Genomic DNA, 24,931 nt, shown 5'->3' on the forward strand with positions numbered 1-24,931 from the left:
TGCGTACTATTGTTTGTATAGATGAATGTGGAACCTTCAGGCGAGTGGAAATTGCTCCTAAGTATGAACCAGACTTGTGGAGGTCAATTTTGTTTTCTGAGGTCTTGACTGATTTCTTTTGATTTTCCCATGATGTCAAGCAAAGAGGCACTGAGTTTGAAGGTAGGCCTTGAAATACATCCACAGATACACCTTCAATTGACTCAGATGATGTCAATTAGACTATCATACGCTTCAAAAGCCATGACATAGTTTTCTGCAATTTTCCAAGCTGTGAATACAGTGAATTTTGGGAAATAATCTGTCTGTAAATAATTGTTGGAAAAATGACTTGTCATGCCCAAAGTAGATGTCCTAACCGACTTGCCAAAACTATAGTTTGTTAACAAGAAATTTGTGGAGTGGTTGAAAAACGAGTTTTAATTACTCCAACCTAAGTGTATGTAAACATCCGACTTCCATTGTATGGTGTTGTAAAGAAACTGTAAAATACTGACTGTAGGCCAGTGGAGGCTGCTGAGGGGAGGACGGCTCATAGCAAGGGCTGGAATGGAGTCCATGAAATGGCATCAAACACATCAAAGATGTACTTTCTTTGTGTTTGTTACCATTCCATTGACTCCATTCGAGCCATTATTATGAGCTGTTCTCCCCTCAACAGCCTCCACTGTTGTAGACCTACCGCTTTATGTTGCTACTAACCCTGACAGCCTCATTACATGGACGTAGAGTCCAACTACAATTCCGATGATCGCCGCCAGGTGGCAGTAAAGGTATTCTGTGCTGTGGGGAGGAAGTGGTTATGGAAAACAGAAGAAAAAGCTAACCGATAAACAGGCTGAATCCGCAAACTGCGTTGATGACTGGCAAACTGAGAATTTGTGACGGGTAATATATTATAGCGTTAACTTTTCGACTGACTGTTTGTAGTTTTATATGACATAGCTAAACGCGATTAGCTACTTTTGGACGCGAGAAGAAAGGCATACAATGCCGTGGGAGCGCTTTTTCTCATCTTCGCCTCTCCTTGCTCGTCTTCCTCATTTACCGACTGCGTGAGGACGGACTCAAACAAGAAACTGCTGTATCGACAACTGTCAATAACTGTAGCTAGCAAGCTAGCTAGCTGTAACCTGAACAAGTGTTAATTTACAATGGCGGATAGCGTAGGAGAGGTTGCTAATGGTGAAATTGGGTTAGGTGTTGGTAGTCAGGGAAATGGAGCTCCGTTGTTACCTAGTTTGGGTAATTCTCTGCCGGGCCACTCGACGAGTGGAGCTAACCTGGCCTCACCACCTCCTGCAGCGGCCGCAGAGACTGGCCTAGCTGTCATGTCCCCTGGAGCCACAACCACCTCAACCGTGGTGACTGGGAGCGGGTTTGGAGGTGCAGGTGTTCTTAGCGCTGTAGTGGGCTCTGCCATTCCAATACCCCTCTACTCGGCCACCAATGCTCTGCCAGGCGGTATCGGTTTGGGGGTGGCCGGAGCAGGCCTCTTGTCCCAAATTCATGCAACGTCCTGGGACCCAACACTAAGTACCGACTGGGACAACGAGAAGACGTCCCAGCAATGCATTCTCCGAATCAAAAGGTAAACATCTGAGTATCCAGATATACACTGGTGGGCTTGCCTGTTACAACATATTGAATGTGGTTCCATGCTGTCTGAAAACGAAAGAACCATATCACACGTGTTTTTGTGACTATAAATGTTACTTTTTGCTAACACCAGTGTTGCATACGGCCTAGTGGTAGAGCGTTGGGTAAGTAACTGAAAGGTTGCTGGATCGAATACCTGATCTGACAAGGTACAAATCTGTAGTTCTACCCTTGAACAAGGCAGTTAACCCACTGTAACCCCGGTAGGCGTCATTGTAAATAGGAATTTGTTCCTAACTGACTTGCCTGGTTTATTTAAAAAAAGTCTATGATCATGACTCAGTTCCATGACATTACACATGAGTCATTGGAAGGCGTCTACTGTATCGGGGAGTTTTGATAAGAGCCTCGACACTGTCTGAACTTTAACGTGTTGCTTGCAGTACGGTTTTGGCACCTTATAGATGGCCCGTATAGATGGAAACAGAAAAGTCAGCCTTTTGGGTGAAACACTGGGGTAAATCCTGTAAGAAAATGGTTACTTACGCTACTAGTTAGGCCAATAGTTAGTATTGATTGGTCAGACTTACTGATGTCATAACGTGTCAATCCATTTGCTTACTATGATGTGACTCTGTAATTAATATATTGACCTTATATTATGAAAAGTATTAACACAACATTGTCAACATTACATTGTTGACATAAAAGGTGCCACTTGTCTCTTAAAATGTTTTGCCCCTAGTGCCAGTCTGCTTGTGCTAATCATGCCAAGTAGGCAAGAGCACTAACAGATCTGGGACCAGGCTGCTATCATTGTGTATTAGCATCTTTTCTTAAGTTTGCCGCCTTACTCTCTCCTCAGGGATATAATGTCCATCTATAAGGAGCCTCCCCCGGGTATGTTTGTGGTTCCTGACCCTCACGACATGACTAAGGTAAAGCTCACGGACTTCCACCACCACTCCCTAGGTCCACCGGGTCTGTTCTGGTACAACTGTACAAAGTCAGACAGCAATGCGAGTTTCATCAATGGCCATTGTCATTTGGCTATGATGTTGAAATATGAGCCTTTGACCTTACTGTGCTACGTTTAGCTAGCCAGACTGTGAAGTGTTTGACTGGTGTAACAAACAATACAATATGGGACTTTTAATACAGGGGCTGTCCTTCAAATGTTGATGCAGAGTTACAGTTAAAGCAACTCCTATCCCAGGCTCAAGTTGTGTGGGGGGATCCTTCTTTAAATCAATTGTTCATTTTCTTTTGTCAGGCCCCAATTTACTTTATAACCCACAGACTATATGTTTGTACTAAATCCCCCAAAATCCATGAAATTGGACATACTAAACAAACAATACAGCCATTGAAGAACTTTTGCTGTGGCAAGAGGAACAGCAGCCATCTTGGAATTAGTGTTCTGCACAACTATTATGAGGATAATGGAGAAATTCATCGCATCAACACCCTCACTAAATATTAGTCCTGACTCTAGTCTTCCCTCCTCAGATCCATGCCCTCATCACAGGACCCTTCGACACGCCCTACGAGGGAGGCTTCTTCCTCTTCCTGTTCCGCTGCCCCCCGGACTACCCCATCCACCCCCCACGGGTCAAGCTCATCACCACCGGCCAAAACACTGTGCGCTTCAACCCCAACTTTTACCGTAATGGCAAAGTATGCCTCAGCATCCTCGGGTAAGCCAGGGCCCTGCAGCTCAGGGGAAACCTGCTGCACCTGAGCAACCCATACATCTATGCCCATTTCCCTTTCTAACTAGGGGAGGGGGTGACTAGGGGTTGAAATGGGACAAGGCATTCAGCAGTCAACCTTTTAAACCCAGACCCATAGAATAGTAGCTCTTACAAACTATATACATAGTGGGATGTGGGGCGGAAGGTAGCCTAGTGGTTAGAGCATTGGGCCAGTAACCGAAGGGTTGCTAGATTGAATCCCCGAGCTGACTAGGTAAAAATCTGTCCTTCTGCCCCTGAACAAGGCAGTTAACCCATTGTTCCTAGGCTGTCATTGTAAATAAGAATTTGTTCTTAACTGACTTGCCTAGTTAAATAGATTTAAAATGAGACCTGCAATTAAACACAGAGAATGAAAAACAGCAGACAGTACTGCCCAATAGTTGCAAGTGCTTCTGTATTACTCAAGCCTACCTGGTCTGACCACAACTGTAAGGGGTCATTCTTTGGCAGAACATGGCTATTTATGGCAGCTCTCTATATAGAGACGCAGATCATTTCTTGCATTTCAGCACATCCTCCCAGGGGGCCCCTCACTGTCGATGTGTGTGACTTTGTCCCAGAAGATGCGATGCCATCATTCTCCTGCTTTCAATAGTACACAACAAAAAAATATATTGGAATAATGTGCCCATGTATCGTAATTCAAATCAAATTTTATTTGTGACATACACATGGTTAGCAGATGTTAATGCGAGTGTAGCGAAATGCTTGTGCTTCTAGTTCCGACAATGCAGTAATAACCAACGAGTAATCTAACCTAACAATTCCACAACTACTACCTTATACACACAAGTGTAAAGGGATAAAGAATATGTACATAAAGATATGAGTGATGGTACAGAACGGCATAGGCAAGATGCAGTAGATGGCATTGAGTACAGAATATACATATGAGATGAGTAATGTAGGGTATATAAACATAAAGTGGCTTGGTTTAAAGTGGCTAGTGATGCATGTATTACATAAAGATGGCAAGATGCAGTAGATGCAGCAGTTTAAATGAGTACAGTATATACATACAGTGGGGCAAAAAAGTATTTAGTCAGCCACCAATTGTGCAAATTCCCCCACTTAAAAAGATGAGAGGCTTGTAATTTTCATCATAGGTACACTTCAACTATGACAGACAAAATGAGGGGGAAAAATCCAGAAAATCACTTTGTAGGATTTTTAATGAATTTATTTGCAAATTATGGTGGAAAATAAGTATTTGGTCAATAACAAAAGTTTATCTCAATACTTTATATATCCATTGTTGGCAATGACAGAGGTCAAACGTTTTCTTTTAGTCTTCACAAGGTTTTCACACTCTGTTGCTGGTATTTTGGCCCATTCCTCCATGCAGATCTCCTCTAGAGCAGTGATGTTTTGGGGCTGTTGCTGGGCAACACGGACTTTCAACTCCCTCCAAAGATTTTCTATGGGGTTGAGATCTGGAGACTGGCTAGGCCGCTCCAGGACCTTAAAATGCTTCTTACGAAGCCACTCCTTCGTCGCCCGGGCGGTGTGTTTGGGATCATTTTCATGCTGAAAGACCCAGCCACGTTTCATCTTCAATGCCCTTGCTGATGGAAGGAGGTCTTCACTCAAAATCTCATGATACATGGGCCCATTCATTCTTTCCTTTACACGGATCAGTCGTCCTGGTCCCATTGCAGAAAAACAGCCCTAAAGCATGTTTTCACCCCCATGCTTCACAGTAGCTATGGTGTTCTTTGGATACAACTCAGCATTCTTTGTGCTCCAAACACGACAAGTTGAGTTTTTACCAAAAAGTTATATTTTGGTGTCATATGGTCAGATGAAATTCTCCCAATCTTCTTCTGGATCATCCAAGTGCTCTCTAGCAAACTTCAGACGGGCCTGAACATGTACTGGCTTAAGCAGGGGGACACGTCTGGCACTGCATGATTTGAGTCCCTGGCGGCGTAGTGTGTTACTGATGGTAGGCATTGTTACTTTGGTCCCAGCTCTCTGCAGGTCATTCACTCGGTCCCCCTGTGTGGTTCTGGGATTTTTGCTCACCGTTCTTGTGATCATTTTGACCCCACGGGGTGAGATCTTGCGTGGAACCCCAGATCGAGGGAGATTATCAGTGGTCTTGTATGTCTTCCATTTCCTAATAATTGCTCCCACAGTTGATTTCTTCAAACCAAGCTGCTTACCTATTGCAGATTCAGTCTTCCCAGCCTGGTGCAGGTCTACAATTTTGTTATTGGGGTCCTTTGACAGCTCTTTGGTCTTGGCCATAGTGGTGTTTGGAGTGTGACTGTTTGAGGTTGTGGACAGGTGTCTTTTATACTGATAACAAGTTCAAAAAATCTTGCTTGTTTGAAGGTGACCAAATACTTATTTTCCACCGTAATTTGCAAATAAATTCATTAAAAATCCTACAATGTGATTTTCTGGATTTTTTTTCCTAATTTTGTCTGTCATAGTTGAAGTGTACCTATGATGAAAATTACAGGCCTCTCATATTTTTAAGTGGGAGAACTTGCACAATTGGTGGCTGACTAAATATTTTTTTGCCCCACAGTATACATATGAGATGAGTAATGTAGGGTATGTAAACATTATATTAAGTGGCATTGTTTAAAGTGGCTAGGGATACATTTTTACATACATTTCCATTATTAGTTGAGTCGTATGTTGGCAGGAGCCACTCAATGTTAGTGGTGGCTGTTTAACAGTCTGGTGGCCTTGAGATGAAGCTGTTTTTCAGTCTCTCGGTCCCTGCTTTGATGCACCTGTACTGGCCTCGCCTTCTGGATGATAGCGGGGTGAACAGTCAGTGGCTCGGGTGGTTGGGTGGTTGTCCTTGGGTGGTTGTCCTTGATGATCTTTATGGCCTTCCTGTGACGTCGGGTGGTGTAGGTGTCCTGGAGGGCAGGTAGTTTGCCCCCGGTGATGCGTTGTGCAGACCTCACTACTCTCTGGAGAGCCTTACGGTTGTGGGCGGAGCAGTTGCCGTACCAGGCGGTGACACAGCCCGACAGGATGCTCTCGATTGTGCATATCTGTAGAAGTTTGTGTGCTTTTGGTGACAAGCCGAATTTCTTCAGCCTCCTGAGTTTGAAGAGGCGCTGCTGCGCCTTCACCACACTGTCCGTGTGGGTGGTCCAATTCAGTTTGTCTGTGATGTGTACGGCGAGGAACTTAACTTACTACCCTCTCCACTATTGTCCCGTCGATGTGGATAGGGGGGTGCTCCCTCTGCTGTTTCCTGAAGTCCACAATCATCTCCTTTGTTTTGTTGACGTTGATGGTGTCTGGGAAATAACCTTTCCAGACACCATACTCTGAGGGCACTCACCTCCTCAATCTAGGCCGTCTCATTGTTGTTGGTAATCAAGCCTACCACTGTAGTGTTGTCCGCAAACTTGATGATTGAGTTGGAGGCGTGCGTGGCCAAGCAGTCGTGGGTGAACAGGGAGTACAGGAGAGGGCTCAGAACGCACCCTTGTGGGGCCCCAGTGTTGAGGATCAGCGGGGTGGAGATGTTGTTACCTACCCTCACCACCTGGGGGCGACCCGTCAGGAAGTCCAGTACCCAGTTGCACAGGGTGGGGTCGAGACCCAGGGTCTCGAGCTTGATGACGAATTTGGAGGGTACTATGGTGTTAAATGCTGAGCTGTTGTCGATGAACAGCATTCTCATAGGTATTCTTCTTGTCCAGATGGGTTAGAGTAGTGTGGTTGCGATTGCGTTGTCTGTGGACCTATTGGGGTGGTAAGCAAATTGGAATGGGTCTAGGTTGTCAGGTAGGGTGGAGGTGATATGGTCCCTGACTAGTCTCTCAAAGCACTTCATGATGATGGAAGTGAGTGCTACGGGGCTGGGCGGTAGTCGTTTAGCTCAGTTACCTTAGCTTTCATGGGAACAGGAACAATTCTATTTTGCACCTATGGCTCCTTGAAACAGCTTTGAAATTCTTCCTCTCTTTCCCTTTATAGTAGTGTTGGTCAGTCTCGGGAACCTACAGGGAGTGCAAAGTTGATCTACTATTAAGTCTACAATACTTCTTTGGGGGAAGCACCGTAGCTCATATACAACTTAAACTTTATATTTTGCTTTGTGTGCGGGCTCCTGACCTGTATTTTTTGTGCTTTAACCTCTTTGTTCTGGGTTGTTGTCTAGGACTTGGACAGGGCCAGCATGGAGCCCAGCCCAAAGCATCTCCTCCGTTCTGATCTCCATCCAGTCCCTGATGACTGAGAACCCCTACCACAACGAGCCAGGCTTTGAACAGGTAAGCCTATAGCACACTTGCAAGTTGGCCTCTAATTTAGCTGGCAAGCCAAACCATAATCCCCAGAATACAGTTAAATCCCACTGCCTTATGGGGAATCTGGTTCCCTGAAGAAATGCTGCCATTTTGATCAACAAAGCTACTGTGTTTTTGGCATATGATATTGTGATATAATATGACTGTTGTCTGACTTACAGAAGACTTCAGCTGTTCTATGTTTCTATTTAGTTGTTTGCTATTTCTTCCCCATTTGTAGACGTTTGTGTAAACGTGTTTGTGAAAAGCAACAGACTGACCTAATCGGTGTGGGATGTGTCACTTTTTGTGTCTTGAATGTCCCCCTTACATCTGCTCCCTCTGACACTCCCTTTGCCAGGAGAGACATCCGGGGGACAGCAAGAACTACAATGAGTGCATCCGCCATGAGACCATGCGCGTGGCTGTATGTGACATGCTGGATGGGAAGGTGCCCTGTCCAGAAGCCCTGTGGTGAGTTAATCTTGGATTGTTGACTCCAAAATAAAAGTTTGAGACTTGAAATCTCAAACGTGGACTGATGTTGAGATGAATCAATGTTCCACGGCATCTATTGTCTAGATCCAGCTACAATTCTTCAGAAAGTATTCAAACACCTTGAAGCTTTCTACATTTTGTTGTTACAGCCTGAGTTTAAAATGGATTACATTTTGATTTTGTGTCACTGATCTACACACACTACCCCACCCATAATGTCAGTGGAATTATGTTTTTAGAAATTAAAAACAAATGAAAAGCTGAAATGTCTTGAGTCAATAAGTGTTCAACCCCATTGTTATGGCAAGCCTAAACTTCAGGAGTAATTTGTTTAATAAGTTGAATGGACTTACTGTGTGTAATAATTGTTTGGCATGATTGATGAATCAGATGCTAAGCTACAGAACTGTTTTGCTAGCACAGACTGGAATTTCTTCCGGGATTCTTACGATGGCATTTAAGTAGTACACCACATCACTGGCTTCATCAATAAGTGCATCGATGACGTCGTCCCCACAGTGACATAAGTATGTACCCCAACCAGAAGCCATGGATTACAGGCAACATCCTCACTGAGCTAAAGGGTAGAGCTGCCGCTTTCAAGGAGCGGGACTCTAACCCGGACGCTTATAAGAAATTCTGCTTATAAGAAATCCTTTGACAAACCATCAAACAGGCAAAGCGCCAATACAGGACTAAGATTGAATCGTACTACACCGGCTCTGACGCTCGTTGGATGTGGCAGGGCTTGCAAACTAATACAGACTACAAAGAGAAGCACAGCCGCCAGCTGCCCAGTGACACTAGCCTACCAGACGAGCTAAATAACTTCTGTGTGATCACGCTCTCCGTAGCCGATGTGCGCAAGACCTTTAAACAGGTCAACATTCACAAGACCACAGGGCCAGACGGATTACCAGGTCATGTACTCTGAGCATGCGCTGACCAACTGGCAAGTGTCTTCACTGATATTTTCAACCTGTCCCTGACAGTCTGTAATACCAACAAGCAGACCACCATTGTCCCTGTGCTCAAGAACACCAAGGTGACCTGCCTAAATGACAACCGACCCGTAGCACTCACATCTGTAGCCATGAAGTGCTTTGAAATGCTGGTCATGGCTCACATCACCTTTATCCCAGAAACCCTAGACCCACTCCAATTTGCATACCGCCACAACAGATCAACAGATGATGCAATCTCTGTTGCACTCCACACTGCTCTTTCCCACCTGGACAAAAGCAACACCTATGTGAGAATGCTATTTATTGACTACAGCTCAGCGTTCAACACCATAGTGCCCTCAACTCATCACTAAGCTAAGGACCCTGGGACTAAACACCTCCCTCTGCAACTGGATCCTGGACTTCCTGGTGGGCCGCCCCCAGGTGGTAAGGGTAGGTAACAACACATCCGCCATGCTGATCCTCAATACGGGTTCTCCTCATGGGTGCATGCTCAGTCCCCTCCTGTACTCCCTATTCACCCATGACTGCAACACCATCATTAAGTTTGCAGACGACACAACCGTGGTAGGCCTGATCACCGACAATGATGAGACAGCCTATAGGGAGGAGGTCAGAGACCTGGCATTGTAGTGCCAGGATAACAACCTCTCCCTCAACGTGATCAAGACAAAGGAGATGATTGTGGACTACAGGAAAAGGACTGAGCATGCCCCCATTCTCATCGATGGGGCTGTAGTGGGGCAGGTTAAGAGCTTTGTACCTTGGTGTCCACATCCCCAACAAACTAATATGGTCCAAGCACACCAAGACAGCTGTGAAGAGGGCACAACAAAACCTATTCTCCCTCAGGAGACTGAAAAGATTTGGCATGGGTGCTCAGATCCTCAAAAGGTTCTACAGCTGCACCATCGAGAGTATCTGGGCTGGTTGCATCATTGCCTGGTATGGCAACTGCTTGGCCTCCGACCACAAGGCACTACAGAGCGTTGTGCGTACGTACATCACTGGCGCCAAGCTTCCTGCCACCCAGGACCTCTATACCAGGCAGTGTCGGTGGAAGGCCCTAAAAATTGTCAGATTCCAGCCACCCTAGTCAGACTGTTCTCTCTCGGAAAGCGGTACCGGAGTGCCAAGTCTAGGTCCAAAAGGCTTCTTAACAGCTTCTACCCCCAAGCCATAACTCCTGAACAGCTACCCGGACTATTTGCATTGTCCCCCACCATTTTTACGCTACTGCTACTCTATTATCCATGCATAGTCACTTTACCTCTACCTACATATTACCTCAACTGAACTGTGTCCCCGCACATTGACTCTGTACCGGTACCCCCTGTATATCGCCTCTCTACTGTTATTTTGTTTTTCTATTTTAATGTTATTATTATTTTATATGTATATAATACTTTCTTATCCAACAATGCAGTTAAGAAAATAAGAGTTAAGGGCTTGTAAGTAAGCATTTCACTGGGAGGTCTGCACCTGTTGTATTTGGCGCATGTGACAAATCAAATTTGATTTGAATAATTTAAGATGAGTTTTGAATGACTACCTCATCTCTGTAACCTATACATACAATTATCTGTACGGTCTCAGTCGAGCAGTGTATTTCAAGCATAGATTCAACGACAAACACCAGAGATGTTTTCCAATGCCTTGCAAAGAAGAATTTAAACAAATAATGGGAAATATTGTACAATCCAGGTTTTCCAAGCTCTTAGAGACTTACCCAGAAAGACTCACAGCTGTATTTGCTGCCAAATGTGACTAATGTGTTGACTCAGGGGATTGAATACTTATCTAATCAAAATATATTATTTTATTTTCCATCAATAATAAAATGTAGTATTGTGTAGATCATTGTCAAAAATAAATGTAAATCCATTTTAACCCCACTTGTAACGCAACAAAATGTGGAAAAAGTCAAGGGGTGTGAATACTTTCTGAAGGGACTGTATATGCCTGAACTCCAAATGAAGGCTACAGGCCACGTCTAATGTCCTTATTGTATATGAGGCATATAGTTGAACCTTAAGGGATTGCAAGAGACATGTTCAAAGCCACTGACCCACAACCCACACACATTTCAATTGTGAGTCATTTCAATTGTAGCTGTTTAGCATTTGTTTTTGTGGGTAGTTAATAACCTGTTCCTGTGTTGCAGGAGTGTGATGGAGAAATCATTCCTGGAGTACTATGACTTCTACGAGGGGGTCTGCAAAGAGAGACTACACCAACAGGGACAGAACATGCAGGTATTGCCAGAGACCTCATTCACTGTGTGTGTACACACACACGTTTCTTTATGCACCTTGGAGAAGCAGAACACACAGGTTATAATGCATCACACATCCTGATAACTAATGCACTGCACCTTCCCTGGGGTTCTAGCAGGGTTTCCTAAACTGGGTTCTCGGGACCTCAAGGGGTACACGTTTTTTTCCCTAGCACTATACAGCTGATTCAAATAATCAACTATTCATCCAGCCTTAATTTTAATCAGCTGTGTAGTGTTAGGGCATAAACCAAAATGTGCACCCATTTGGGTCCTGATGACCGTTTGAAACCCTGGGTTAGAGGACTGAGGGATGTACATGCCCAAACGTTTAAATGGATACTTCAGGATTTGGCAGTCAAACCTTGTATCTTCTTCCCTGGACTCAGATGAACTTGTGGATACCATTTCTATGTTTCTGCTTTCATTATGAAGGAAGTTGGAGGTAGTTTCGCGAGCCAATGTAGACTAACATTAGCACAATGACTGGGCGTCTGTGGTAACAGCTAGCAATGACTGGATGTCTATGGTAACAGCTAGCATGCTAGCTATTACCATAGACACCCAGTCATTGTGCTAATGCTGGTTAGCAACTGTGCTAACACTAGTTAGCAATTTCCTTCAAACTTTACACAGAAACTTAATAATGACATCCACAAGCAGTAGCATTGTGTGGGTAAAATCACTGGGGAAGCCAGAGGGGGAAAGATTATAATGTGTTGTGATAATTGCGTTGTTTGCTCTATAACCTGTTAGTTCATATGCCTTGCGACAGTGATAGATAGGCCTAAGGCTGAGACAATAAGAAGACAGTGGCAGAATAAATTTAAACACGCCGTCTGTTTCATCACAAAACCAGAGAGCAAACTCTGTCTGTTGGAGTCCACAAGGCATATTGCATGTAACAAACAGTTGCATGACCATGCTGTAGGTCATGTAAGTTAATGTTTCCACCATTTTCAGACTACTAAACAACTGATTTTAGAACCACAGTTAACTGAAGTCGCAAAGTAAACAGGAGCTGCCTCCACTATTCTAGCACCATTTCAACATCATCAAATCACCCATGCTTAGTCTAATACAGTGACAACTAAAAGCTACCAAAAACACATTAGTCGAAAAATAATGTGGCTGTCCATGGTTCTGATGTATGTGCGTCTGTGTGTGTGAGCGTTCATGCAAGTAAAAAAGACAAATAACATGTTGACTCACCCAACTTGTAGAGAAACGCCAATGCCATCTCATTCATGTTGACGAAAACGGTCTATAACTCTGTCATACAGTACAGTTTTTTTTGTGTGTTTTGTCCGAGGCTACCTGGTTAAAATGCTTACTTGCTAGCTTAACTTTCTTTTGTGAGCAACTTTAGTTAGTTAACATTAGCCTTCTATGTATTGAACCCTCAGGCCTGGGGCGGCAGGGTAGCCTAGTGGTTAGAGCGTTGGACTAGTAACCGGAAGGTTGCAAGTTTAAACCCCCCAGCTGACAAGGTACAAATCTGTCGTTCTGCCCCTGAACAGGCAGTTAACCCACAGTTCCTAGGCCGTCATTGAAAACAAGAATTTGTTCTTAACTGACTTGCCGCGTTAAATAAGGGTAAAATAAAACAATGGATCATAATTGCTGTCATAATCATTGGCCAGTAAGGAGAATGAAGTCAAACCATCCATGACTAATTTAGGAAAAACACCATTTTAGCTAGCCTGCAGAGGACCACAACCAAATGCAACAATTCAAGTTGATGTATGCTTTTCATGCAATTTGATAGAAGTGACGCCAACTTCCCATGACACTTTTTGTCATTATTGGTGTGCCAGGACCTGTCACAGTTGAGTGCACTCAGTTTAGCTCAACGCTGATTGGCTATTATTTTATACCTTTTTTTTTTTTTATCAAGGGAGGCCAAATGCTCACTGGCTTCCCTTGCATTCCATGCTATGGGTGGCAACAATGTCATAATATTTTGGATCAGACGGCATCAGATAGATGACCTACACATGGAGACAGAGGGGTGCTGTTTTGCTCTCAGATGCTTTCTCCGGTGAGGTACATTCGGTCTCTTGCAAATTTTGCTGATGACACAATCGCACTCCACACTGCCCTTTCCTACCTGGACAAAAGGAACACCTAGGTGGGAATGCTATTTGTTGACTACAGCTCACGTTCAACACCATAGTGCTCACGAAGCTCATTATTAAGCTAAGAACCCTGGGACTAAACACCTCCCTCTGCAACTGGATCCTAGACTTCCTGATGGGGTGCGTGCTTAGTTCCCTCCTGTACTCCCTGTTCACCCACGACTCCAACACCAAGTTTGCTGATAACATAACGGTGGTAGGCCTGATCACCAACGAAGAGACAGCATATAGGGAGGAGGTCGGAGACCTGGCAACAACCTCTCCCTCAATGTGAGTAAGACAAAAGAGATGATCGTGGACTACAGGATAAGGGGGGCCGAACACGACCCCATTCACATCGACGGGGCTGTAGTGGAGCAAGTTGAGAGCTTCAAGTTCCTTGGTGTCCACATCACCAACAAACTATCATGGTCCAAGCACACCAAGACAGTCGTGAAGAGGGAACGACAACACATTTTCACCCTCAGGAGACTGAAAAGATTTGGCATCGGTCCCCAGATCCTCAAAGTTCTTCAGCTGCACCATCGAGAGCATCCTGACCTGTTGCATCACCGCCTGGTATGGCAACTGCTTGGTCTCCGACCGTAAGGTGCAACAGAGGGTAGTGTACAGCCCAGTACATCACTGGGGCCAAGCTTCCTGCCATCCAGGACCTACAAGGAAGAGTGAATGAGTTATATACACTTTTGTAATGCATCCTGTACCACAGCGCTGAATATTTTACTTTTGGTTAACCCCTAGAACAGACACCATCACAGGAATCCTCTCAGACAAGGGTCTAAGGCATGGGTGTCAAACTCTGGCCCGTGGGCCAAATTTGGCCCGCGGGGTAATTATATTTGGCCCGCGAGACAATACCAAATTACTACTAGAGCTGGCCCGCCGGTATTATACAGCGCATTCACCACTAATACTACGAATCCCATAATGCTCTGCTGTTTTCGCGCGCCAATCAGGACAGGACCCAGAAACGCTCTCTCCTCTGTGACAGTAGTCATAGCAACATAGAAGCTACAACTGTCAGCGAGCTAACCCTTCCCAAAAATGGCAAAAAGAAAGGCAGAAAACAGGAGCTTTCTGGACAAGTGGGAGGCAGAATATCTGTTTACATACAGTGCCTTGCGAAAGTATTCGGCCCCCTTGAACTTTGCGACCTTTTGCCACATTTCAGGCTTCAAACATAAAGATATAAAACTGTATTTTTTTGTGAAGAATCAACAAGAAGTGGGACACAATCATGAAGTGGAACGACATTTATTGGATATTTCAAACTTTTTTAACAAATCAAAAACTGAAAAATTGGGCGTGCAAAATTATTCAGCCCCTTTACTTTCAGTGCAGCAAACTCTCTCCAGAAGTTCAGTGAGGATCTCTGAATGATCCAATGTTGACCTAAATGACTAATGATGATAAATACAATCCACCTGTGTGTAATCAAGTCTCCGTATAAATGCACCTGCACTGTGATAGTCTCAGAGGTCCGTTAAAAGCGCAGAGAGCATCATGAAGAACAAGGAACACACCAGGCAGGTCCGAGATACTCTTGTGAAGAAGTTTAAAGCCGGATTCGGATACAAAAAGATTTCCCAAGCTTTAAACATCCCAAGGAGCACTGTGCAAGCGATAATATTGAAATGGAAGGAGTATCAGACCACTGCAAATCTACCAAGACCTGGCCGTCCCTCTAAACTTTCAGCTCATACAAGGAGAAGACTGATCAGAGATGCAGCCAAGAGGCCCATGATCACTCTGGATGAACTGCAGAGATCTACAGCTGAGGTGGGAGACTCTGTCCATAGGACAACAATCAGTCGTATATTGCACAAATCTGGCCTTTATGGAAGAGTGGCAAGAAGAAAGCCATTTCTTAAAGATATCCATAAAAAGTGTTGTTTAAAGTTTGCCACAAGCCACCTGGGAGACACACCAAACATGTGGAAGAAGGTGCTCTGGTCAGATGAAACCAAAATTGAACTTTTTGGCAACAATGCAAAACGTTATGTTAGGCGTAAAAGCAACACAGCTGAACACACCATCCCCACTGTCAAACATGGTGGTGGCAGCATCATGGTTTGGGCCTGCTTTTCTTCAGCAGGGACAGGGAAGATGGTTAAAATTGATGGGAAGATGGATGGAGCCAAATACAGGACCATTCTGGAAGAAAACCTGATGGAGTCTGCAAAAGACCTGAGACTGGGACGGAGATTTGTCTTCCAACAAGACAATGATTCAAAACATAAAGCAAACTCTACAATGGAATGGTTAAAAAATAAACATATCCAGGTGTTAGAATGGCCAAGTCAAAGTCCAGACCTGAATCCAATCGAGAATCTGTGGAAAGAACTGAAAACTGCTGTTCACAAATGCTCTCCATCCAACCTCACTGAGCTCGAGCTGTTTTGCAAGGAGGAATGGGATAAAATGTCAGTCTCTCGATGTGCAAAACTGATAGAGACATACCCCAAGCGACTTACAGCTGTAATCGCAGCAAAAGGTGGCGCTACAAAGTATTAACTTAAGGGGGCTGAATAATTTTGCACGCCCAATTTTTCAGTTTTTGATTTGTTAAAAAAGTTTGAAATATCCAATAAATGTCGTTCCACTTCATGATTGTGTCCCACTTGTTGATTCTTCACAAAAAAATACAGTTTTATATCTTGATGTTTGAAGCCTGAAATGTGGCAAAAGGTCGCAAAGTTCAAGGGGGACGAATACTTTCGCAAGGCACTGTATGTAAAAGACAAACCTGTTTGTCTTGTTTGTGGAGTCAACGTGGCTGTAAGTAAGGAGTACAACATTAGACGACACTGAAACGAAACACCATGACAAATACAAGGACCTGGACATGACTCAAAGGAGCCAGAAAGTAGAGGAGATGAAAATAAGTTTGGTTTCACAACAGAATATGTTTAAAAAAGCCACATCACAAAGCGAGGCTGCTGTAAAGGCTAGTTATATAGTGGCAGCAGAGATCGCAAAATCAGCCCGGCCCTTTAATGAGGGAGAGTTCATGAAAAAGTGCATGATGGTTTGTGACCTCGTATGCCCAGAGAAAAAACAAGCATTTTCAAATGTGAGCCTGAGCAGGAACACAGTAGCTGATCGCACATGTGATCTTGCCACCAATCTGTATGACCAGCTGATGGAAAAGGGAAAATATTTTGTTGCGTTCTCCCTCGCTGTGGATGAGAGCTGCGACGCATCTGATACTGCTCAGCTGTCAGTCTTCATCCGTGGAGTGGACTCAAATCTGTGTGTTACGGAGGAGCTATTAAGATTCAAATCAATGCATGGCACAACCACAGGAAAGGAAGTCTTTGAGGAGGTTTCCAAATGTGTAACTGAAATAAAGCTGCCGTGGGATAAACTCGTTCGATTAACGACAGATGGTGCGCCAGCGATGTGCGGTAAAAAGAGTGGACTGGTGGGCATGGTTCGGGAGAAGATGCGGGAAGAGAACTGTGCAGGTGAGCTAACTGTTTACCACTGCATCATACATCAGGAAGCACTGTGTGCCAAAGCCCTAAAGATGGAACATGTTATGACCACAGTAACACAGGTAGTTAACTTTATAAGAGCCAAAGGTCTAAATCACCGCCAGTTTAAATATTTTCTGGAGGAGTGTGGTTCGGAATACGCAGTGTATCTGTGTATCACACAGAGGTGAGATGGCTAAGCAGAGGAAAAGTACTGAACAGATGTTTTGAGCTGCGTGAGGAAATATGTCAATTCCTGGAAACCAAAGGGAAGGATACAGCAGAGCTCCGGGAGCAAAAGTTCCTGTGTGAGCTGGCCTTTCTCTGTGACATCTCGAGCCATCTCGACGCGCTGAACCTGCAGCTTCAGGGGCGGGGGCGCATCATCACAGACATGTACGCTGCAGTGAGGGCCTTCAAAACTAAACTGTGCCTGTGGGAGAATCAGATGCTGCAAGGAAACCCTTGCCATTTTCCCTGCTGCCAATCCATAAAAGCGCAGATCTCTACCGCCGTGTTCCCATGCGCACAGTTTGCTGAAAAACTCAGTGTTCTCGCCGCTGAGTTTAGCCGGCGATTTGCCGACTTCGATGCCCAGAAATGCAAGTTTGAACTGCTTAGTAATCCCTTCGCAGTTGATGTGGAAAATGCACCAACCAACATCCAAATGGAGCTGATTGAACTCCAGTGCAACGACACGCTGAAGTCAAAGTATGATGCTGTGGGCGCCGCACAGTTTCCACGGTTCATCCCTGACACAATGCCTCAGCTCCGCACCCAAGCTGCTCAGATGCTCTCCATGTTCGGCAGCACTTATCTATGCGAGCAACTTTTCTCCTCGATGAAGATGACCAAAACAACTCACAGGAGACGTCTGACTGATGAACATCTTCGCTCGATACTGAGGATTTCTTCAGCTCAGAGCTTGAGCCCAGACATTGATGAACTAGCATCCAAGAAGAGATGCCAGGTATCTGGCTTGGGCACATCAGATTAGACCAGTGTGCAATAATTAACGTTTTCTTTATGCACCTTTTCTTGCTACAAGGCATGGGCTTGAATGGTTGATTTATTATCATTTTATTTGTCAAATTATTAGCCAGTGGAAAAAGTTTATTTTGGTATTTAAATCAGAAGGCTGCAAATAGAAAAGAGGCATACAATTTTTATTTAAATTGTATTTATTTAATAAATTAATGCCATTGTGTTTTTTCATTTGAAATTCGATTTTGCATGTCTCCACTTAAATTATATATTGTATGGTAATAAGCGATGCTTGTTCCATATTCAATGTTAAAGCAAAACTTGTTTGGGTCCATATTAAAAGGTTAATTTGTTCAATGTTGGCCCGTGACTTTGTTCAGGTTTTACATTTTGGCCCACTGGGTATTTGAGTTTGACACCCCTGGTCTAAGGTGTAGGTGCAAGGATGTTCTTCTGGACAGGGCCCTTCTCCCAGCCTGTTCACCCCTAGAACAGACCCCCATCACAGGAATCCTCTCTTCCTTCCTCTACCTACCTATCTCCCAGAAGGACTGATGCATCCAACTTTTTCAGTTTTTTTTATTTTTATTGTATATAGCCTTTTAAATCATTAAAATAATAAAAACAGGCAACATAAATAAAAAAGTTAATACTGGGAACAACCTCTGAAAAATTATAATAATACCAATAGAAGAATGATTGAAGTGCCGGAGTTTCGCACATTTGAATGACCCAACTACTGTCCCATTTTTCATCTAGTAAAAATAAAAAATACATTTCACTGGCTGAAGTCATAAGTGTACATACACCTAAGCCAAATACATTTAAACTACAGGATGTTCTAAAACACCCAGGATGTTTTATAACCCTGAGTTAAACTAATGCAGTCTTCTATAAGTTAAAGTCAACATTTATTTTTAACTGCCAACTCATTTAGGTTATAATCCACGTCCAGGTACAGTTGAAGTCGGAGGTTTACATACACCTTAGCCAAATACATTTATACTCAGTTTTTCACAATTCCTGACATTTAATCCTAGTAAAAATTCCCTGTTTTAGGTCAGTTAGGATCACCACTTTATTTTAAGAATGTGAAATGTCAAAATTATTAGTAGTGGTTTATTTCAGCTTGTATTTATTTAATCACATTCCCAGTGGGTCAGAAGTTTACATGCACTCAATTAGTATTTGGTAGCATTGCCTTTCAATTGTTTAACTTGGGTCAAACGTTTCAGGTAGCCTTCCACAAGCTTCCCACAATAAGTTGGGTGAATTTTGGCCCATTCCTCCTGACAGAGCTGTTGTAACTGAGTCAGGTTTGTAGGCCTCCTTGCTCGCACAAGCTTTTTCAGTTCTGCCCAAAAATATTCTATAGGATTGAGGTCAGGGCTTTGTGATGGCCACTCCAATACCTTGACTTTGTTGTCCTTAAGCCATTTTGCCACAACTTCGGAAGTATGTTTGGGGTCATTGTCCATTTGGAAGACCCATTTGCAACCAAGCTTTAACTTCCTGACTGATGTCTTGAGATGTTGCTTCAATATATCCACAATTGTCCTGCCTCATGAAGCCATCTATTTTGAAGTGCACCAGTCCCTCCTGCAGCAAAGCACCCTGACAACATGATGCTGCCACCCCCGTGCTTCACGGTTGGGATGGTGTTCTTCTGCTTGCAAGCATCCCCTTTTCCCTCCCAACATAACGATGGTCATTATGGCCAATCAGTTCTATTTTTGTTTCATCAGACCAGAGGACATTTCTTCAAAAAGTACAATCTTTGTCCCCATGTGCATTTGCAAACTGTAGTCTGGCGTTTTTATGGCGGTTTTGGAGCAGTGGCTTCTTCCTTGCTGAGCAGCCTTTCAGGTTATGTCGATATAGGACTTGTTTTACTGTGGATATACATACTTTTTACATGTTTCCTCCAGCATCTTCAAGATCTTTTGCTGCTGTTCTGGGATTGATTTGCACTTTTCGCACCAAAGTACGTTCATCTCTAGGAGACAGAACGTGTCTCCTTCCTGAGCGGTATGACGGCTGCGTGGTCCCATGGTGATTATACTTGCGTACTATTGTTTGTAAAGATGAACGTGGTACCTTCAGGCGTTTGGAAATTGCTCCCAAGGATAAACCAGACTTGTGGAGGTCTACAATTGTTTTTCTGAGGTCTTGGCTGATTTCTTTTGATTTCCCCATGATGTCAAGCAAAGAGGCACTGAGTTTGAAGGTAGACCTTGAAAGTCATCCACAGGTACACCTCCAATTGACTCAAATGATGTCAATTAGCCTATCAGAAGCTTCTAAAGCCATGACTTCATTTTCTGGAATTTTCCAAGCTGTTTAAAGGCACAGTCAACTTTAGTGTATGTACACTTCTGACCCACTGGAATTGTGATAGTGAAATAATCTCTGTAAACAGTTGTTGGAAAAATGACTTGTCATGCACAAAGTAGATGACCGAACCGACTTGCCAAAACTATAGTTTGTTAACAAGAAATTTGGAGTGGTTGAAAAACACTTAGGTTGGAGTCATTTAAACTTGTATGTAAACTTCTGACTTCAACTGTATATACTATGCTGTGTCAAAGGAAGGCCCAAAAAATTGTCAGACCCCAGTCACCCAAGTCATAGACTGTTCTCTCTGCTACAGCACGGCAAGCAGTACCGGAGTGCCAAGTCTAGATCCAAAAGGCTCCTTAATAGTTTCTACACTGCTGCGTAGTCACTTGACCCCTACCTACATGTGCAAATTTACTTCGACTAACCTGTACCTCCGCACATTGACCCGGTACCGGTGGTTCCTGTATATAGCCTCATTATTGTTTTTGTTTTTTTTAATTTTACTTTAGTTAGTAAATATGTTGTTAACTCTATTTTTCTTAACTGCATTGTTGGTTAAGGGCTTGTAAGTAAGTAAGTAAGTAAGCATTTAACTGTAAGGTCTACACCTGTTGGATTTTTTTTCTTGGAATGTTTTGGGAAGCCTGACTTCCCTTGGCATCCATGAATACATGCCACTGTCCACGTTCATCTGACTCTTCATTGCCAAAATAATTTGTCGCCGTTTACAGAAGGTTGTCCAAACATATATAAAGAAATTATCTCTATGCATGTATGTATACATTTATTTTTTTAGATAAATAACAGTATACACTGCTCCCACATGCTATAAACCTGCACCACAACAGTGGAACATTTCAGATTTGAAATATGAGATGCACATCCCACACACTCTTTCTCTCCTTACACACCTCCAGGACCCTTTTGGGGAGAAGAGGGGTCGCTTCGACTACCAGGGCCTATTGGCACGCCTGAGCACCACCCAGAGGCGCATTCGGGAGAAGTGCCCACCGGAGGACAACGATGACCACTCAGACTCTGACACCAGCTCCTCAGGCACGGACCCAGATAGCCAGGGCAGCTCCCAGCCTTAGTCACCAGATGGCGCCACACTACCTTTCTTTTTCAGTCTCCCCCTTTCTGTTTTTGCAAGATGGTTTTGGCTCAAGTGAGATGTTGAGGGGAAAGGCCTGATTTCAGGAAGCACTTATGATACAAAGGCAGGGGATAGCTTAATGTCTGTTTTGATTGGTTCTTTTTCCTTCTCCCCCCCCCAATGACTGCCTTTTAATTTGTTTCCCCCAGCTGTTGTAAGTTAACAATGCCAGTCTACACTTAGATGGTGTTGAGAGTTTGGCTTGTAGAAATGGACACTGTTTCTTTGAAAGCAATTTGTCATAGATTCTGCCTTTTTGTCTTTGTTTTCCCATGCCCGATTGGATTAGGAAGAAGCGGTGGAATCTGAGATTGACCATTCTCAATATTCACAGTCTGTACAACCACATCAGTCGTCTTAATCAAATCACCAAACTTCTATTCATTCATACATTGGTACACACACCTCAGACTATCCACTTCTAAAGTCCCATTGTCTCATGTTCTTTCCTTAATCTGAACAGTACTTAATAAAATTATGAACCAAGTCATAATTACATTATGAATTCATAATGAATTGCATTAGTAAAAATAAAAAACACCTCCAGTAATGCCTAGTACAAAATATGTACAGTTGCGGCCACATATATTGGCACCTTTGCACTTTACAGTGGAACAGACTGTAATATTTCTTATTTTCAGAACTGGTTGGATAGCCATTTTTACCCTGTAGGCACTTGCAACTTATGACAAGTGAGGATAAATTACACAATCACTTGCCTCTAACCAAATTGTTTTTTGAATTTTCAATAATGCAGTCCAGGCCATATTTTGACTTTAAAAAAAATCAATTTCAGTTTCATAACATTTCTAGGTCCTTTGCAGATACAATTACGTGTGAAGTTTTTTTTTTCTCTCTACTTATTTGTGAAGAAATAGTGAATCGTTCGAGGGTGCCAATATATCTAATGTATATATGCACAGCGAGAGAGTTTATTGTGGTCTATGGGGAGTTTCTTCAAATGTTCCATTGACTGACTGCTAAAGCCTGCATGGAAAGTTTTATTTTTTTTCTCTCTCTGCATGAAAACAAATTTCAATCTTTGATGTTCATGATTATCATTGAGCTGTATGTAGTGTTGTGGATTTCACCTTCAAGAGATGTTTTTCTTCTCTGATGCTAAAATGCTGGTAGAGTAATAGGGATCCAAATATCTCCATTTAAGCTAAATGGTGGAGTCTATGGACATTAGGTTTGGGGTCACTACAAAACGTTTAGAAAGCTGGATTTGTCATTTGACCTGTCCCATTTAACCAATGCCATGTTTTACATTGCATTTTTCATTGAAGGCAGTGGACTGGTGCCTCTTCAGCTTTATATAGCGGAGTCAGCCAGTACCAAACAGGCACAGACCTGTTTGTTAGATCTCCACGGTGTCACCTTTTCAGTCATCTGAAAGCCACCACCAGGATTTTCAAACGAGCCACGGGAAATGTTTTATGATGGTAACATAAATACCAGACACCTGTTTCGATGCCGTGACAACTTTCATTCATTGAGAGTTTTCGCCTGCGATGGGTTTCTGTGGATTGGTTTGTAGAATGATTTTATGTTGGTTTGGCCGTTTTTAAGCGCTAAATGTTCTACATTGGCTTACATATATGGTGTCAGAAGTGCGTTCCACAGGTTGAAACAGTCTTAAGATACAAGTTCAATATAAACCTAACCTGGCAGTAACACTGACAACACAAACTTCAAATGGACTTCAAGTGATTGAGGATTTTTTTGATAAAGTATGAGAAACCGTATGACCCGTTCTAAACAGTGGTCTTGTCTGTAAGGGGTCAATCTTATTTTTTCATATTGATGTGAAGTTCTTATTCTCGCTTTGAAAGACGTTAAGCCTTATCGAGACTTCTTCCCGAGCCACAATTGTTTTCAGTCTGAATTGTCCCCCTTCAAAGTGTCACAAAACATTGCCTATCAGCCTGGGCAGCTCACCAATAACCTCTAGTGAGGCCTCAGCGGCTGTTCAGCAGATAGGGGGCTAAACACCTCTACCATGTCACTTTAGTTTGTAGTCCTGTCTAGCAAGATGCAACAAATAATTATACTGTCTTCAGTCTTTATTGCATTTTGGAACTACCCACTCAGGATACAACAACCTCTTGCATTGTAATTGCCTGTCTGGACCACAATCTACTGTCTAATTAAGGAGGCCAGCTCCAATGCAGAGTGGCACCCAAACAGGACTGGACCACACCCTTCTTTTCCTTCTCATGGACATGTTTTTCTATTCCCTCCCATCTGGGTGCATTTCTGCTCACTTCTCAGTCGACAGGGACTGGGACTTCCTCTCACAGGAAAAAATGTTGGATTTAATAGATCTAATGTTTGAGAGTACTGCTAACTTTGTTTGCAAAGTTTGAAAAAAAATGTTTCAAATGTATGACTCTACTGCAAATGAAAATATTAAAGCAAAGATACTACTGGCCAGCTCCACTGCAAAGGATTAGGTGTGAGATGCTCAGTGTAGCGACCAGTCAGTTTGAAGCCTTGTTATGGTTTGGTGTGTATATTCCTGTAGCATTCTGATGTGACCCGTCTAGTGTGTCCCTTGTCTGATGGTTTATTTTGGGTTTGTGCCCCCAACCCAGAGATTCAAACTGAATCGCTTTTATTAAGGCATCTTCAATCCATAATGATATGGATTTCCATGTAGATGTTTTCAGGAAGTGACTTATGTAAAGCGTAAACTTCTAGAATAAATGTTGGCCATGACATAGTAAAAGTATATAATAATTACAAATGGGGATACCTTATCTGTCAGCCATCTCAATGAGATAAGTAACATTTGTATTGAGTCCCATTGCGTTAGATGTCTCATAGTATGTCCGACCTTCAATCTATGTAATTTCTTATGAGATGAGTGTGACACTAATATACTGCACCTTTTCCCCAAGATTGAATTTAGGACTTGGGATGGTGTAGAGTAGACCACATTGCTTCTTAGATGGCTAACAGCAATGTACAGGGCTGCTAAACCTAGCTGCCACAGAGCTGCTGCTCTACGACAGGGTTTCCCCAAACTCTGTCTCGCCCCCCCCCACCCCCTTGTGGTGCACATTTTGGTTTTTGCCCCAGCACTACACAGCTGATTCAAATAACCAACTCATCATCAAGCTTTGATTATTTGAATCAGCTGTCTATTGCTATGGCAAAAAACTAAACGTGCACCCAGAGGGTGGCCCCCAGGACGGAGTCTGGGAAATCCTGCTCTACAGTACATTCCCACAGGGGCGTTCAACACTCTAATGGCCATTCATTCTGTCTCAGTCAATGGTAAGTGAATGGTTTACATTTTTGAGTTGACAAGATGTGGGCCCCATTTTAGGCCTTGACTCAACGTTCCAGGCCAAGGCATTAGTCCCAAAACTTTGACTGCCACGTTTATGCAAAACTATTTTCATCTGATTTAATTTCTGTTTTCATTATATTGTATATGTAAAAAAAAATACTAATAAAATATACAAATGGC

At 43.3% G+C, this 24,931-nt stretch overlaps 1 protein-coding gene across 1 annotated transcript; it reads left to right on the top strand.

Annotated features, from left to right (window-relative positions):
* The first annotated feature begins 789 nt into the window (after positions 1-789).
* LOC110538099 (ubiquitin-conjugating enzyme E2 Z) lies at positions 790-24,931 on the top strand. The gene is made up of 7 exons (XM_021624687.2): positions 790-1,591; positions 2,465-2,537; positions 3,109-3,296; positions 7,495-7,606; positions 7,983-8,095; positions 11,249-11,339; positions 21,215-24,931. The coding sequence occupies exons 1-7, from the start codon at positions 1,155-1,157 to the stop codon at positions 21,389-21,391; spliced, it is 1,191 nt and encodes a 396-aa protein (XP_021480362.2). The 5' UTR covers positions 790-1,154; the 3' UTR covers positions 21,392-24,931.

This window comes from Oncorhynchus mykiss, chromosome 12 (genome assembly GCF_013265735.2).
Source record: "Oncorhynchus mykiss isolate Arlee chromosome 12, USDA_OmykA_1.1, whole genome shotgun sequence".
Lineage (NCBI taxonomy): Eukaryota > Metazoa > Chordata > Actinopteri > Salmoniformes > Salmonidae > Oncorhynchus > Oncorhynchus mykiss.

Excerpts from the sequence above, each read along its gene's own strand:
- LOC110538099 (XM_021624687.2), top strand. The coding sequence starts at position 1,155 with ATGGCGGATAGCGTAGGAGAGGTTGCTAATGGTGAAATTGGGTTAGGT. Across the intron at positions 2,538-3,108 it reads ACCCTCACGACATGACTAAG|ATCCATGCCCTCATCACAGG; the intron begins GTAAAGCTCACG and ends TTCCCTCCTCAG. Across the intron at positions 8,096-11,248 it reads CCCTGTCCAGAAGCCCTGTG|GAGTGTGATGGAGAAATCAT; the intron begins GTGAGTTAATCT and ends CCTGTGTTGCAG.